Here is a 17511-nt window from a genome sequence, read left to right as displayed (position 1 = left end):
GAGCCAGCTTGCCATTCAGGCCTTTCAGCACCCCATTCTGTGTTCCAGGAGCCCTGAGCCAGTCCTTGGGAGGTGCACGTCCCAGGGCCTCTGCCCTTCCAAGGTGACCACACCCAAGCAGGAGGATCAGCCCCTGAACACCAGGCAGCTCCCAGCTCCTAGGGTAATGTTGGCTGAAATGCTGACCAAGTGTGCAGGTCAGAAGCACATGGTTGAGGGTGCTTGTTCCACCCAGGCTGCTGGGGAGAAGAAAGGACCCAAGAGACAGTTGAGATTTCTCTTGCAGGGAAGTCTTGGGGTGGGGTGGGGGGGCGGGGTAAAGCAATAGGTGCTCATCACAGCTCACTTGAGAAAGGAAGGAGAGGATAAGCTAAACTCTCTACCACCCCTCCACATTCTCCCCAAGATGTCTCCAGAAGATTCACAAAAAGCCAGCATTGCTCACGTCTGGAGGGAAGGACTATGAGGACGATGGGGGAAGATTATTTTTTATTTACACACACACACACACACAGACACACACACACATTGATGGCTTCTAGAACATTCTTTGGTATTATCTCTTTGCAGAGGTAAATAAAATTAAAATGATTGGGGTTGGCGTTGTGGCGTAGGTTAATGCCCTGGCCTGAAGCGCTGGCATCCCATATGGGTGCCAGTTTGAGACCTGGCTGCTCCACTTCCCATCCAGCTCTCGGAAAGCAGTAGAAGATGGACCAAGTCCTTGGGTCCCTGCACCTGTGTGGAAGACCTGGAAGAAGCTCCTGGCTCCTGGCTTTGGACTGGCATAGTTCCAGCCATTGCAGCCAACTGGGAAGTGAATCATCAGATGGAAGACCTCTCTCTCCTCTCTGTGTAACTTTGACTTTCAAATAAATAAATCTTTAAAAAATTAAAATGATAAAACAATGTTTTTTAGAATATGGCACTGGTACCATTGCTGGGTCTTTGCTTTCTTTTTAAAAATTTCTATTTTCATTTTTATTTGAAAGGCAGAGAGAAAGAGAGAGACAAACAGACACGGAAAGATCTTTCATCCCCTGGTTACTCCCCAAATACTTAAAAACCAGAGCTGGGACAGGAGGAAGCCAGGAGGCTGGTGCTCAATCTAGATCTCCTGGGTGGGTGGTAGAGACCTAAGAATTAGGCCGCTGCTGCCACCTAGGGTGCATGTTAGCAGGAAGCTGGCTCAGAAGCACAGTAGCTGGGACTGGAATTCAGCATTCCGATATGGGGTGTGAGCATCTGACACCAGTGCCTCTCCTAGGGCAGACCCTTCTGAGGATGGCAGATGTCAACAAATGAATTCAGATGAGGTAAGCACATTTAAAAATACCTACTTACATTCTTTTGGCCAAAGCAAGCTTCAAGGCCAAGCTCACCATACATACTGCAGAGAATGGTGATCTCCGTTTGGGAGGTGAAGTGCATGTGTTTGCTGAAGACACAAAAGTGCACACAGAAGCTTTCTTTTTTAAAAATTTTATTTGAAAGGCAGAGAGATAGCCAAAAACAAAGAGACACAGAGAGATCTCCCATCTGCAAGTTTACTCCCCAAATGTCTGCAACAGTAAAGCTAGACCATGCTGAAGTTAGGATCAAGGAACCCAATTCAAGTCTCTCTCATAAGAGGCAGGAAGCCAAGGCCTTGAGCCCACCCTGGCGCGGAACCAAGTGTCTTAATCAGCATTTTAACTGCTAGGTCAAACACCCACTCCTCAACTCCCTTATTTAGGCATCAACTCACCAAATCCTAAGAAGAAAGGATTCTTCTTAACTTCTTTAATAACATTCACCATTCAGCTTTCAGGATCATCACTTAAAAATGCATAGCTGAGTTCATTGCTTTCCTTTAAACACTTCAATGACCTGCCATTCTCTAGATAAGTTAAACTGCCATGTGGTACTGTGACCACCTCCTCTTCTAGTCCTTTTCTTCTTTTTTTATTTGAAAGGCAGAGTTACAAACAGAGGGAGGGAGAAACGGAGAGAGATCTTCCATCTGCTGATTCACTTTCCAGTTGGCTGCAATGGACCAGGGCTAGGCCAGGTCAAAGCCAGGAGCCTGGAACTCCATCTAGGTTTCCCATATGGGTGGCAGGGGCTCAAGCACTTAGGCCATCTGCTGCTGCTTTCCTAGGCACATTAGCAGGGAGCTGAATTGTAAATGGAGCAGATAAGTCCCCTGCTTTACCTTCAGATAATAGGAAGTCTGGGAGAATTCGCATTATCGACACACACACAAGGGCACATTCCTGGTTTGAGTCTAGGGAATCCTCTAGAGCTAATGATTGACCAGAGAATTCATACCACGCTGGGTCATCAGAGCTTGTCAATCATTACTTCTCTGTACAGTTTGTAGTCTGAGTCTTCTCCCAGACATTAGAAAACATTTTCACCCTTATGCTACTGAATATACTATTAGTAGAAAAGATATTTCTCCAGTCTGAACTCTTCTATTTCCTAGCCAAGTGCTCATGAAGCTGCCTCAGGCATGGTGCAGGTAGACCCAGGCAGGGTCGTGGCAGTAGCAGAACTTGACAGTGTCTGTGAGGTGCTAGCTCTGTAAGCACATGGAATGCAAAAGCTGTGGGAGTCACGGCCATTTCCCATTGATATTTCGAAGGAAATCCAGGCAGAAATTTTCAACAATGCAGTTACTGCAGTCTCTCCAGATGCCTGGTGGAGCTTTGAGAGTGGAGCCATGGGAATGGAGTTGCAGCCAAGACTCCAGCAAGGTAGAGTGACGAGCAGCATGCCATGTCAGCCTGGGAAAACCATAGACATCCTCCAGAAGCTCATGAGAACAGCCACATGGCTGGGCAGCCCAAGGCCTTGGGGGAACATTCCTCCCCACAGGGTACACAAATGTCAGACTTTAGCTCTAAGATTAAAGTTTGTCCTGTTGGGTTTTGGTCTTGATGTGGACCAGTTACTTCTTTCTAATTCTCTATGTTCCTTTCAGGATGGGAAGTTTATACCACTCCTTCCCTACCATTGTACCTTGCAAGTTCATAATTTGTCTTTGATTTTGCAGTGCAGAGCATGGAAGTGTTTGTCTTGAGTTTGACTTCGGCTCTTCAATGTGTTCAAATTTGGGGACTACTGAGGATGGAATGATTATATTTTGCATTGTGAGAGAAATATGACCCTGAGGGGCCTAGGACAGAATGTTAAAGTCTGTCTGCGATCTGTACCCCAAAAGTTCCTGTGCTGGAGGTGTAGTCCCAGTGTGGTGATGTGGAACCCTTAAGTTAGGGCTTGGTGGGAGGATTGACAGCATCATCCTCGGAAGGCATCACTGCTGGTCTTGTGGACGAGTGAGTTCTCTGGACAGTGGGTTGTTAGAAAGCAAGGCCGCCCCCCGACTTGGCCCCTGGCTGTTTCTCCTTCTCCCCCTCTGCTATTTGTGAGGCAGTCAAGGAGACCTTCTCCAGAGGCCAAGAGATGCAATCACCCAATCTTTGGGATGTTCAGCTTCCAAAACTGAGTTTAACAAACCTCTTTCCTTTATAAAGCACCCAGCCTCAGGTATTTTGTTACAGAAGACAACAAAAGAATGCAGAACCTGACTCTTGGAAAGTATGAGTGATTGAGTTATTATTACTGTTGTTGTTTACTAAGTACTCTTAAGAAGAAGAGTCCTAGGCACTCAGACAACGTTTCCCTTCTTTTGCTCACTTAAGTCTTCTGGGAAGCTTCACCCTTCATCTCATCTCTGGGTGAAGCCTCCGGCATCTGTATCTGCCCCCTTGTCGTGGATCTGGTGTCCCAGAAGCACCAGGAACTGAGCCTGTTTATTCCTTGCCAGCACCACCTGCCCAGGCTGTTTCTGTGAGCTCCCCAACCCACAAGATGTTGGAGGCACCCACTCACCTTATCCTCCTTGACTATGTTTTCCCCAAAGACCAGCTTTGTAGTCTGGATTATAAACTGATTTTATTACTTGATTTTAAAAAGAGCAGATAGCACCAAAAACATGAGCCCCAGGAAACTGACACCTTTGGAGGTGCCTCCATTGTCTTCACAGTTCTGAATGAGGTCTGTAGATCTGCAGATGCTGCCCACTGGTGGAACATGAGATCTAGGACGGTGCCAGGTACATGGCAAATGCTCCATCAGTGATGGCTCCCTTCCTCTGATCATGAAAACCCAAGGTTTGGGTGACTTGGAGATGACGCTAAATCAACCCTTTCACAAACCGCTCTGTTTGGAAGTCCTGTCCCAGGCGAAATAGGGTGCCATGGCCTCTCATTTCTTTCCTAACCTCCAGTCATATGCTTGGCTCTCTCTCACTTTGTCTATCTGGATCTCTGTCTTTCTTTTGCCAATCATCCCTCCAATTCTTTCTCGTCTATGTTTTCTCCTTTTCACTCCACTTTTCCTTTCTTCCTCCCTCCCTACTTTATGTGCTTTTCCTCACTGGTTCAATCTTTCTCTGACTTATTTTCCTTTCCTTTTTCTGTTACTCTCATCTCTTCTCCGTTTCATTTCCTCTCTTTCTTCTTTCAGCATCTATCAGGGCAATGTTTTGTACTAATAACCAAAGGAAAACAAAAATCACACACATGCCCTTGCATGAAGAATTTTGTGTCCTCATAGGAAGCCTGAGGACTGAAAGGAAAAAAAAGGAAGAAAAGGAAGAATAAGAGAATCTGAAGTGGAGCCTCCTGGAAGTCTCAAGAGGCCCGGGCTTGCCCAGATGTCTTCCACTCCTTTTCTCGAAGCTTCGTCCGCTGAATTTTCCCTGTAATGTTTTTGGGCAGGTCCAAGACAAACTCTATCTGTAAAGAGAAATCAGTGTATGGTGGGCTATGCTGTAGGTAAGGGAAAGTTCTTGAGGCCCCAGGTGAGTGGGAATGGTGCCTGGAAAATTTCCAAGGAAGCCCCCTGTGCTATAAGAAGCTTCAGAAAGCATCCAAGGGCAAGGACAAGAAGAGAAGTGTTAGAGTGGACATAAAGGTCAGGGGCACTGGTCTCTGGTACACTCAGAGGGCAGCATGATGCATGCAGCATGGGACCACATTCAGATGCTGGGCTTAGACATTGGGCCCTCTGGCTGCCAGGCCCTCCTCTACCAACCACACATTTTGTGTTTACTGCAGCTCTTCATTGTCCCAGGAGATCATGTCAAGTAAATGACCTACACCATGTAACCACTTAGGTTTAGGTAAGTTCACTCTGAGGTAGGCACAATGACAAAACTGCCTAACAACACTGTTCTCAGTATGCATCCTATGATGCATGGCTGCGTATGTGGGGAATCAGTGCCAGCTGAGGTTTCAGGCATCTGCTGGGGAGCTTGGAGTATATCTCCCGCAGATAATGGGGGAGGGGTGGCTGTGGTATCAATTTTGGTTGCTTTTGGCTCACAAAGGTAAAGTTGAGTAGTTGCACCAAAGACTTTATGGCCTAAAATATTTACCATGTGGTCTCTGGTGGGGTGGAGACAGGTAGGAAGAAGCTACAGAGGAGACCTAGGTTTAATGCTAAGAAGGTAGGGACTCTGCTCATCATGAAGAAGGGAGAAGAGGCTGGACATGGTTACTGGAGGCAGGGGAGAAGTGGAAGGAGCCTGCTGCCTTTGGGATTTTAGGGACAAGATTGTGGAAACAGACACATCTACTGGGGAAGCTTGGACCCCTCCACATGATTTTCCAAAATATCCAGTTACAATTCAAAATTCATAACAAGACCCTCCCTCCCTCTCCCTTCCCTTCCCTTCTCCTTCCTTCCCTCTCTTCCCTTTCCCCTTCCCCCCTTCCTTTCCAGAGGTGATGATCTTCAGTCAGTCTCTAATTCACTTTTCATGAATCTCCTTCTCTGGGGTGTGCTTCTTAGGAAACCACCTAAGATCACCAGCCTGTGCTGGAGAAAAGGCCAAGTGGGCTCGAAGTTAACCTCTTGCTCCAGACTCAAAACTGCTTTTTCCTTTCCCAGGGGCAAGCTCCTGTCTTGTACCCAAAGCTAGCCAAGGAGTTCTCCAGCTATGTCAACCTCTATGCCTTAATCCTCTAGTGAGTGGAGATGGCTTAACAGAGGCAGAGTGGATTCTGTGCTTCCTTTCTGGTCAGAGTGTTTTGGCTTTGCTCTGGGGTGCCACCCCTCCTCAGGCCATGCCATGGATGTAGGACAGCCCTCTCTCTTCCATCTTTCCCACACTTTCTCCAAGGGTTACAGATGCCTGAGAGCTGGCCCTCAGCATGTTCCATTCTCCTGGTCATGCAGATTAGTTTAATGATGAGCACATGGCTTATATTGGTCCAGTGAGGAGCAAACCGAAAACTTTTGCTGGGGTCTTTGAGGAAAACATGCACTTTGCTACTGAAATGTGCTAGACCTCTAAATATGTATGTCTGAAGCTGCTAGAACAACAAAGGAAGACATTTCTTTCACTTGTAACTTAGAGTTGCATAGTCCTGGATTTTCCAGCAAGAACCCCGTGCTAGGAGGGGGAAAAATATAGAATCAGGGATTGACTAGAACTTATTCCCACTGGAGTATTTGACTTAATTCAGAGTAAGTCAAAGACTGAGATCACTTTTCAGGTATCAAGACAGCTTCAGGATCATCTTTTGGGGCTCTCTTGGTCATGGTTGGAAGAATCCTGGAATTAGAAGTCTCATACTCATCCTTAGGCAGAGATAGCAGGAGAACCCTCCTTTCTCCCCATGTTCAGAGGATGTGGGAGCCCGAGGGCCTTACCTTCCGGGGGTACTTGTATGGGGCTGTCACTGACTTCACATGCTCCTGCAGCTCCTTGGTGAGCTGGTTGTGGTCATGCGACCGGAACTGTGGGGCCAAGACCACAAATGCCTTCACCACCTACAGTGAGATTGAGTGAAGAGAGTCAAGAATGGATTGGAGGATAGAGGCATGTTCTGGAATGATGCAAATCACAGCCCACAACTCTACATTCCCTCAAGTGTACCTCCAGGTATTCAGGCCAAGGGTAAGGGAAACACTGAAGGTAAGACGACCACATTTCCAGCTCTATCTCTAGTGGCTTACTGGATGAGTAGCAGGACAACAGACTCAAGTCCAGCTTACCTCCTACACCAAGGACAATGGAGACCAATAGGGGAGGAAACAGGTACAAGGAGAGAAGAGAGGAAAATACAGACAAGTGATCATAACCCCAAGTGATTTCTTTAATGTCAGCTCACTCATCTGGAAAATGGGGATAACATTGTCATGGGAAATAAAATGAACTCAAACAGTGGGACTTAGCTCAGAGCTAGCCACACAAAGTATTCTGTGTCACTTGTTCAGTGGCTTCATGGCTTCCCCATGTGGTGTGTCCTGTCTCTGCTAGAGCTGTGATGCTTGCACCCAGGACATTGCACCCTGAAGAAATATCCTAGAACACTGCTCCACTCTTCACACCTTAACCATTGCCTGCGCGTACACTGAACTCCATTAGACTCCACCTGAGCCTGTTCCCATAACCTCAGCATTATAGAGTCATTTCTTCTTTGTCCTAATTGTCACTGCAAACTTTGTGGCTTGGGGTTGTATTCCTTGGTTCAAATTCCTCTCTATTTTCCTGGTCAGGAATCAGATTCTGACAAAAATACGACAGTAGAATGGAATACCTCTGGTTCCATAATAATAGCCTATCAGTGGCAATTACCACACCCTAGGCCTTTTTCCAGATACATTTAGTCCTCACAACTGCCCCTCATCTTACAGGATGAGGAAAGGGAAACTAAACAAGCAGTGCAAAGTCAGACAGCTGGTAAGTGCAGGGTCCAGAGCTAGAAGCAGGCTGTCCAGTGCCCAAGCCCATATTCCTAACCACCATACCACACCACCCGTGTCTTTCAGGTCTGTACCCTCCCAGTTTCTTATCACCTCTCCTCGGACGGGGTCTGGGCTGCTGACCACAGCTGTCTCCACCACAGCGGGGTGCTCCATCAGTGCGTTCTCCACCTCCGAGGGTCCAATCCGGTACCTACAGAAGAGCCTGACCTTCAGAGAAGACTGGACACTCAGCCTGTAGGTCATCCCCAAAATCAGCCAGAGAAAAGACCCAATGGACCCTTCCCAGGCCCCACACCAAGCTCACCCACTGGAGTTAATGATATCATCTGTTCGCCCCATGAAGTGGAAATACCCATCTGGATCCATGATTCCCCGGTCTCCCAGGATCCAGAAATCACCTCGAATGTTGGCTGCTGTCTTCTTGGGACTGCCCTGGTTTTCACAGAAAGCAGAGTCATTGCACCTGAAAAGCCTAGATGCCTAGCCCCAGGGCTGCCATGAACAGATGTGCAGGGTGTGCAGGCCACAATTTGAACAACTGTACATGGTGGATCTGCCCTGAACCTTCTGATCCTGGATACCAGGATACCTGTATATAAAAGGTTCTTCTTTGGTTCAGTTATTCTACCCAGGCCTCTCACCTATACCCCTGAGTGCAGTCTGATGGATATCATTGATTCATCTATGCTTTGGGCATCTTCTCCTATTGACTCCACTTTTCCTTCCAGGGACAGCCTCAGCACTTCTCACACTATGACACAACTCAAAGATATCAGATCTATCACACACTTCTCATGGCTCCCTTACCAGGTTTAGAAGTTCTAAAGCCATCCCAGCAAGCCCTAGCGCCCCCATCCAGTGTGTTTATTTCTACGGGGGGTGGGGGGGAGGCTTTTACTCAGCATTGGCCCTTGCTTATAAATAGCGAAAAGGCTTGAGGTTCATCCCAGGCCAGTGCATATTTACACATTACTCAGGTACAGGGATGTGGGCTCCAGCTGGATGTTCAGTTACTGGGCTGGAAGATGGCCCAGGACATTTTGAGCCCAAGTCCTTCAGTGAGGTTGAAGGGCGTTGAAAATCAGAGAGAACAGGAGGCTTTTCTGGGCCACACAGCCACTACAAATGGTAGAGCTGAGGCCATAAGCCAGATATCTTGACCATTAGCTTTGACTGCTCCAAGTCTGTTTCCTTGTCTGTCACATGGGGAGAATCCCATGCCTTAGATACCTCACTGATGTATGAAAGTAGAATGGGACAATGCATAGGACATGCTTGGAGGAGGGCACAGTGTTCCTCCCAGTTTTCCTCATTTGCATAATGGGAATGATAATTTAGATCTACAACAATTCTCTCACTTAACACACTTTTATGTGGCACAATTCTATGTGTTTCATAAATATCAGTAACTTTACAAACCCTTAACAATGCTACACAGCGTACAGATGAGCAAACTGAGGCATTCAGAGATCAATAACTTGCAAGACAAACACTAAGTTTGGAAGCAGTGTTTTGAAATCAAGCAAGATGTCACCAAAGACTTCCTAGGGTGGCTGGGAGGACTGACGTGTTTAATATATGTGGGGAGCGTCAGGACAGTGCTCACCTTGCAGAGTGCCTTCAATAAATGGAAATAGCCCTAGTATTGGATTTATCACTTAAATAATTGATCAACTGTCACGGAGATCAGAAGGCATGTGCTTGGCATTGTCGCTGCCCATTTCTCCACAGTTGTGGGTTTGAGTGAGGATGGTGCAGCCATCCTCACCTGTTAAGGGAGCTAGATGGACTGAGGGATGGTCTGTTTCTATCTTCTCCAGGTGTGAAGATAATGATGCATCCAACTGTATGGTGACATCTCCATGTAAAGTTCCTATCATGGTCCTAAAGAGATCAGTGGTTAAGAGCATGGGGACCATCCTTTGGGGAGAGGACAAGGCTGCCCTGGGCAAAGGCTACTCTCTATAGTTCAGGGGAAATAAGATTTCTGGCATGAAACAGAAGGCTCATTGTGTGCAGGGGATAATTTGAGAAAGCAAGTCTCCAAGTGCGGTCACAGCAGTAGGATAAGGATGGCAAAGGAGACTTTCCAGTCTTCTCCCTTGGAAAGGCACCCACTCTTGGGCACTGGATTCTCTGTCCTTAAACCTTAGATATCTCTTGGAAAGTTTATAACCTTGAGCTTCTCTCTTCCCAATTAGTGTCCCCAAACCCCACTGGGGAGCAGAGGAGAGAGGGAGCACGGGTTCCTTACCACATAGCCAGAGAAGATGCCTATGGGCTTGATGGGGTTGACTCTGATGCCTATGTCTCCTTCTTGGCCAGGGGGCAGAACGTTGCCTTCATCATCTACAACCTGGAGGAAGAAGCAGATAGGAAGAGTGATCCGTGCAATAGGAGAAGGCTTGAATGGCAGCATGAGAGAGCTGAGCTGGTCAAAGAGAAGACCCTCTTGCTCTGGAGGAGACTGGAAACAAGAATCAGAAACCAAGGGGAGCCCAGAGTTTTAAACTCAAATCTCTAACCTGCTAGCTTGGGATCATTTTGGTGAGGCTTCTTGTTGAGACTGGACTCGGTGAGTTTCTGGTTGTAGGAGCTCAGGAAAAACATGAGTCTCCCATTGTCTTTGAGATCCACCTCACCCATGGACTTGGAAACCAGATGGATCGAAACCCAGATTATGGTTCTGATACCTTACATGTTGACTGAGCTACTTAAGCTCTAAGCCTCAGTACTTGGTTCTGTAAAACAAATACTGACAGCTAATTTTGCAGGATTTTTATACAAATGAAATAAGATCCGACAAAAGCTTCTCAGTGAATAGTTATCACTATGATCAGGGTGGTAGGTAACTACATATAATGCTAGTGTAAAGTCATTAAATTTTAGATACATGGAACTGTACATACACACACACACACACACACACACAGCCATACATTCTAGTTTCTTCAGCCCATAGAATCAACGGATAAGAACAAAACTTTAGCTACAACATACTCATTGTTGGGGCTGGAGTTGTGGCGCAGCAGGTTAACGCCCTAGCCTGAAGCACCGGCATCCCATACGGGCACCGATTCTACTCTGGCTGATCCTCTTCCAACCCAGCTCTCTGCTATGGCCTGGGATAGCAGTAGAGGATGGCCCAAGTCCTTGGGCCCCTGCAGCTGTGTGGGAGACCCAGAGGAAGTTCCTGGCTCCTGGCTTCAGATTGGCATAGCTCTGGCCGTTGCGGCCAATTGGGGAGTGAACCATCAGATAGGAGACCTCTCTCTCGCTCTCTGCCTCTCCTCTCTCTGTAACTCTTTCAAATAAATATATAAATCTAAAAAAAAACCATACTGATTATTGTTGTGTTGTGTTTAGTAGTGAAAATGTGGATGTCATCATTGGGGCAATAGACAGTATAGTGGGGGGGGGGGGTGGAAAATCTACTATTATCCCAATTTTAGTATATGTGCTGCTGAGACTAGCACAGTCTACTATTATTTAGCCAACAAAAACCATGCTGCTGATCTGTATTAACTGACCCGGAAAGATGATTCCTCAGGACTGTTCATGATAAAAGCAAGTAACAACATGCAATGTCCAAATTCACTCCTAATTTTTCAGCATATGTATGACTGATTATATAGCTAGCTATATATTCACAGTGGCTCTCTCTGGATAATAAGAATATAAGTTATTTCCCCCCTTTCCTTTCTTCCTGTCCCACTTCCCTCCCCTCTTCCTCCCTTCCTTTCTCTTCTTTTCCTCCCCTCCTTCCTTTTAAAAATATTACTTTATTTACTTGCTCTTATTTTAACTCAGTGAACAATGCAGTAAATGAATTCTAAAACATTGGTGGCTTCCACATTGTTGCCCCCAGCAAACCTGCACATCATAAGGAGGACTGGCTGTTCCCAGGTAGCCAGGTTTGATTTTCATTGTGCTGGAAACTCTGCACGTGAGGCCCTGTGGGAGCAGCATAGAATAGACTCAGTGGGGCAGTTCCTGGCACTGTCCTGCAGGGGGCTCACATCTGTAGGCTCCCTCCCTCCCCTTCCCACCTCACAGCACCTGGTGGGCTCCCCTTTCCTGGAACACCAACCCTAGGGCCTTCACTAGGTTGTTCAGAAGGCAACCTGGCTGGGTGACTGCTCCCCAGTTAGTTCCCAGGGCAGAGGAACTGACAACTGCATGACAGAAATACAGCTGGGCAGGAGGACTAAGTTCTGGTGTTCTACATAGCACAGCAGGGAGACTACAGTCAGCCCCAATTTACTAAATATTTAAAAATGGCAAGAAGAAAGGATTTTGAATGGTCCCAAAACAATGAAGTGATAAATGTTTGAGATAAGCTCATCCACTGATTCACTCACTCCCCAAATGCTAGTAATGGCCTGAGCTGGGCTGGAGCAACCTGGGAGCCAGGCGCTCAATGCAGGACTCCCACATGGGTGGCAGGAACCCAGTCCTTTGAGCCACCACCTGCAGGGTTCACATTAGCAGGAAGCTAATACCAGAGCCAGGTATTGAGCCCAGGTCCTCTGATGTGGGACCGGAGGTGCCTTAGCCAGTGACTCACCTGCTAGGAGAAACATCTGCCCCAATTACCCTCATCCAGTCATTACACATGGAGTCCCTGTATTGAAATATCACACTTGCAACTCCCTAAATCCGTACAATTATTCAGTGTGAATTTAAAAATTTTAAAAACTCAGGGGAAATTACTAATCTGAAGTGTGTGAGGCCCAAGAGAAACGTCTTCAATTACTTCTCATGGTAGGGCCAGTTGTACATGAATTCTGAAAAGAACTCTCCTTGCAGAGATTCTGCTATCTGCACGTGTCCCCTCAGAGTGGCTGGCAGCCCTTCCAGCCACCTCAACTGCACAGTCCTCACCCAGACTTGCAAAGCCCTGCCTGGCCACATGCACATCACAGCACTGTCCCCAGCCCTCTGACCCAGCTCCCTGCTAATGTGCCTGGGAAAGCAGCAGAAGACAGCCAAAATGCTTGAACCCCTGCCTCCCATGTGGGAGACCCAGATGGAACTGTAGGGCTCCTGGCATCAGCCTAGTCCAGCCCCAGCCATTGCAGCCATTTGGGGAGAGAATCGGTGGATGTAAGACCTCTCTTTTCATGTCTCTCCCTCTTTCTTTAACTCTGCCTTTTGATTAATTAATTAAATCTTAAAAATTACCCTCACATTTATCAACTAAGTGAATGAGAAATAGTGGCTGAGAGTTTAATCATCAAAGGGACTTTCGACGCCCTCACAGCAGGTACCGTTTCTGTCTGGCCATAGAATTCTCGGATGTCCAATCCTGTCTGGGCCCTCCAGCTCCCCAGGGTGTCTGGCAGAAGGCTCTCTCCGCCGGTGAAGCAGTTCTTTAGGTGTGGGAACTTGTAACTGAAGGAGAGAGATCTGTGTTCTCCCTCAGCTTCCTCAGAGCCCCTGTCCACCCACACCCGGAGCTGGGTTCCGAGTGCTTGGGTGGTGGGGCAGGCGTCACGGAGCTCAGCGTGCCCAGAGGGCTAAGTAGGTACATGCTCATACACAGGAGGGAGGTAGGGGATGGGCATGGAGGATCCTACCAGCACCCCAAGCCGCATCACCTCGCGAGGTCCTGTTGTAGCAACATCCGGTAAATGAGTGGGGCACCCACCAGGCTGTTGATCGGGTAGCTGGACAGCACCTGGAGGAGAGAGTCCCTGAGTCACAGGTCACCAGGTCAGCCGGCAAGCTCACCAGTAGGCACAGAGGCTTCAGCCATGGGCTAGGAGTTACTCAAGTCTGGGCTGAAATCCTAGCTTGTCCACTCTGTTTCAGGCTAAAAGAGCCCCATAGCTTTTTTGCATCCTCAAAACACAAACAACATAAAAATTAACTACTAATCGAACAGTTCTCTATATCTTGTGCAGTTGTGTGGGTGCAGTCTGTTGAAATCTTTGCTTAGTATATACTAAGTTGATCTTCTGTATATAAAGATAATTGAAAATGAATCTTGATGAAGAGTGGGATAGGAGAGGGAGTGGGAGATGAGATGGCTGTGGGTAGGAGGGAGGTTATGGGGGGAAAAGCCACAACAATACAAAAGTTGCACTTTGTAAATTTACATGTATTAAATAAAAAAATTAATGTCTACCATGATAGATAGAAAAATGTCTACCTAGGGTTAATTTAGAACATTGTAGTCAAATCTTGGCTGTCATTTACTGCCAAAAGTGACTTGCTCTCATCAACACACCCCTAGGTGTGTATGAACCCCAAGTTCTCAAGGCAAGGAGATCAACCACTGTTGCCAATCAGCTATGTGATCCTGGTTAAGTCCCTTGACTTTCTAGAACCAGCTTTATAAAATATTTTTTCCAGTCCTATTGTCATAAAAATACTTTTGGGAGATAGTTCAGATAAAAAAAAAAAGTGCTTTGAAAAGTTAAAAGAGTTAAGCTTCCGCCTGAAATGGCGACACCTCATTATGAGCACTAGTTCGAATCCCAGCTGTTCCACTTATGATTCAGTTCCCTGATAATGCACCTGGGAGGGCAGTGGAGGATGGCCCAAGTGCTTGTGGGAGACCCAGATAGAGTTCCAGGCTACTGGCTTTTAACCTGGCCCAGCACTAGCTGTGGTGGTCATTTGGGGAGTGACCAGCAGATGCAAGATCTCTCTTCTCTCTCCCTGTCACTCTGCCTTTCAAATAAATAAATCTCTAATTAAAAAAGGAAAAGTTAAAAGCACTTGTAGACATTTCAAAATAAGTGCTACAAAAAGACCTGGTACTGAATAGTTAGTTGCCTTCCCCTGTGCTTTCTCATCTAAATCTCATCCTAATCTCATGCAGTATGTACAATTACCTGCACTTGTAGAAGGGGAAACTACCATCCAGAGAGGCAGAGAACTTGTGCAAAGTTACATAGCAGTGAGCAGCAGAACCGGCTTCACAGACTGCACTCAGACTGTTTTGTACAACCACCTCCTCTCCTAGTGCAGATTCACCTAGTGCAGAGCTCAACAGTGGGGCTGAAGTCAAATGTCTATAAAAATGATTAACATGAGGGCAGCATGTAACCATTTTCTCTGAGTGCACTTGAGGTACTGACAAAAGCTTTGCAAGTCATCCCTTATTCTTTATTGCCTTGCCTTATAGGAAGGTCATCTTGCAATTGCCTACTGATTCACTAAACTTCTCCTCGGTCTCCCCTAGTCTCTTTTTCTCCTCACATCTCCAACCTATATTTTCCAAATGGACTTTAGAATTTTGCATGTTTTTGTGTTGTGTTTATTTGTGGGAATTGACGAAACCCAGCTCAAATCCCGTTTGGAAGGAGGCAGAGTAGGAACGTATCTAACACAGAGAACGACATGCCTGACTCTTGGTGTTTGAAGCTGGCGTTCATGCCTTCCTTTGTCCCAGGTTGCAGGTGTGTGTTGCTGTTGCTGTCAAACAGAAGTCTGAGTGGAACACCAACCACAACAGAGGTTGGAGGCCTGGGAAGACAATGGCCTTACCCACCTGTTGTAATTAGAACCCAACATTACCATGTCTTTGCAAGCAAAATGAGGCCATTTTCCTTGCTTTGTTATTCTGGTGACATATTGCTGCAGTTTGTGAATTTTACTCAGTGACCCAGCCATCAGTTTTAGTATAAAAAGAAATTCTACTTCTTCTTCAGAATTCCTTCTGGGAAATAGCCCCAAACTGGAAATAACCCAAATGTTCATCAACAGAATAGGAAAAGAAGTCAGAATAGAATATTATGCAATAATATAAAGGAACAAACTTCTGACACGTGCAACAATGTGTACTAATCTCACAGTGCATATGTGGAGGGGAAGAAGCCACACACCAAAGATCACATGTTGTAAGGTTCCATTCAAAGAGCAAGAAGAGGCAAAATTAACCTATGGTGCTAGAAGTCCAATCAACAGTTAGCTTATGGGGTGTGGACACTGTCAAGGAAGGGATGTAAGCATCCTCCACCATCATGGAAATGTTTCCTGTCTCCATCTGGTGGTGGTAGCATGGGTATCTTGTAGAAACTGACGCTGTGTCCCCACCCCAGATTCTTATGTTGAAGTCCTTCTGTTGGAGGTGGAGTTTGGGGAGGTCATTAAACCAGGTGATGAGATGGAGGTGCACCAGTGATGGCACCAGTGTCCTTCTATGAAGAAGAATAGACACTCACATCCTCCCTAGTATGAGGACATACTGGGAAGGTGGCTGGCCACATGTGAGCCAGGAAAAGGGCCCTGACCAAGAACCTATAGTGCTGGCACTTTGTTCTTTGACTTCCAGCCCCCAAAGCTGTGAGAATTAGATGTCTGTTGGGTAAGCTACTTGGTCTGTGATATTTTATTGTAGCAGCCCAAAGTGACTAAGAGCATCAAACATCAGCAAATTATTTCCAAGCTGTATGCTTAGGAGGAAGGTGCTTACTGCACGTTCCTCTAGGTTGTGTGTTGCACAGCAAACAAGAAAGGAAATACGATGTATGCACACATACACATGGGAAGGAGAAGATATCACCACAATACTCCTCCCTCCTTTGTACATGTGGTCCACCATCATCTGATATCCAACATCAGAGGAAGAACCTGGTAAATATGTGTTGAGAAAATATCTGATGTACAGTATCTGTCTCTTAAGTAAACTCTTAAACTTTACCTCTAAATATATGTCTCTTTCCCTGAGCGATGAACTCTGTGAGGTCAGGGACCATTTGCATCTCACTTAGTGACCACTCATGTGATTGGGATTTAGCAAAAAATCAGATGAACTGGAATAAAATAAATGGGAGTGTGCAAACCTTGGGCTCACTCTGGATGCTCTCTTACCTTTAGAACGACAACAGGGTCAAACTTTGGCAGGAGATGGATAAACACACATGCTCCTAGAGCCCAGGGTTCCAGAAGTGAGGCCAGGATGTTCACTATCCATCCTGTGTCTGATATGGTCCATATTGTGTCAGAGGCTCGCAGGCCTGTCCAATTTCTGAGGAAACAGACAAAATCATGGATAGGCAGGTGAGGGTTGTACAGAGCCTGGGGACTGGGGGAGGGGTAGGTGTGGGTACAGACATACATGTATGTCTATCAGTATTTGTAGGAATGTATAAGTGTAAGTATGCAGGGGTAAGTCAAGTTCTATCCACACATCCTATATCAACAGGGGGTGGGTATTCATAAAGTGTGACCCCAGATGATGCGATAATTGGGTCTCATCCTCATCTTATCCCCAAAACTTAATAGTGACTGTCATACAGTAACCAGCAAGGGAAAGTTTACTAACAGAAGGCATCTATGTGAATCCTCTCCAGGTCCTGGTCCAGGTCCAGATGGTCTTTAGTGCAGCAGTTAAGAAACTGCTTGGGATTCCTTCATCCCATATTAGAGAGTCTGAGTGCGAATCCTAGCTTTTCTCCTGACTCCAGCGTCCTGCTAATGTGCATCCTGGGAACTACCAGGTAATGAGTTAAGTAGTTGAGTCTCTGCCACCCACATGGGAGATCTGAATTAAGTTCCTGACTCCTGGCTTTGCCCAGCCCAGGTTGTTGCAGACATTTGGGTAGTGAATCAGTGGATAGGAGATCTCTGTCCACCTGTCTCTCTCTGCCTTTCAGTAAATAAAAATTAAAATGTATTCTAAAAATTTAAAACTATTTCCCCATTTACTAATAAAATTAACATAGCATGTAGGATCAACTCAAAAAGATCTTAAAGATCCCCAGTTATTATTAAGTCATGATATCCTTAGCAGTA

The 17511-nt window shown here is 46.3% G+C and overlaps 1 protein-coding gene across 4 annotated transcripts in view; it reads right to left on the bottom strand.

Annotated features, from left to right (window-relative positions):
- Positions 1-17511, bottom strand: part of LOC100342192 (acyl-coenzyme A synthetase ACSM2B, mitochondrial) — a 35663-nt gene that overhangs the window by 318 nt on the left and 17834 nt on the right. For 3 of the 4 annotated variants that reach the window (XM_070064790.1, XM_002711802.5, XM_070064789.1), the window contains 9 exons: positions 16588-16744; positions 13365-13444; positions 13035-13158; positions 11638-11718; positions 10019-10120; positions 8069-8196; positions 7855-7954; positions 6706-6825; positions 3923-4784 (listed from right to left, as the gene is read on the bottom strand). In XM_070064790.1, the coding sequence (XP_069920891.1) occupies positions 4680-4784; positions 6706-6825; positions 7855-7954; positions 8069-8196; positions 10019-10120; positions 11638-11718; positions 13035-13158; positions 13365-13444; positions 16588-16744 (997 nt within the window). In that variant the 3' untranslated portion in view covers positions 3923-4679. Of the gene's footprint in view, positions 1-3922; positions 4785-6705; positions 6826-7854; positions 7955-8068; positions 8197-10018; positions 10121-11637; positions 11719-13034; positions 13159-13364; positions 13445-16587; positions 16745-17511 lie in introns of those variants that run through there. The other variant, XM_051847836.2, reaches the window with a different exon arrangement.

This window comes from Oryctolagus cuniculus, chromosome 19, assembly GCF_964237555.1.
Source record: "Oryctolagus cuniculus chromosome 19, mOryCun1.1, whole genome shotgun sequence".
In the NCBI taxonomy this organism is placed as follows: Eukaryota; Metazoa; Chordata; class Mammalia; order Lagomorpha; family Leporidae; genus Oryctolagus; species Oryctolagus cuniculus.
Note: the sequence above shows the minus strand (reverse complement) of the source record. Positions and strands in the feature narration are given on the sequence as shown.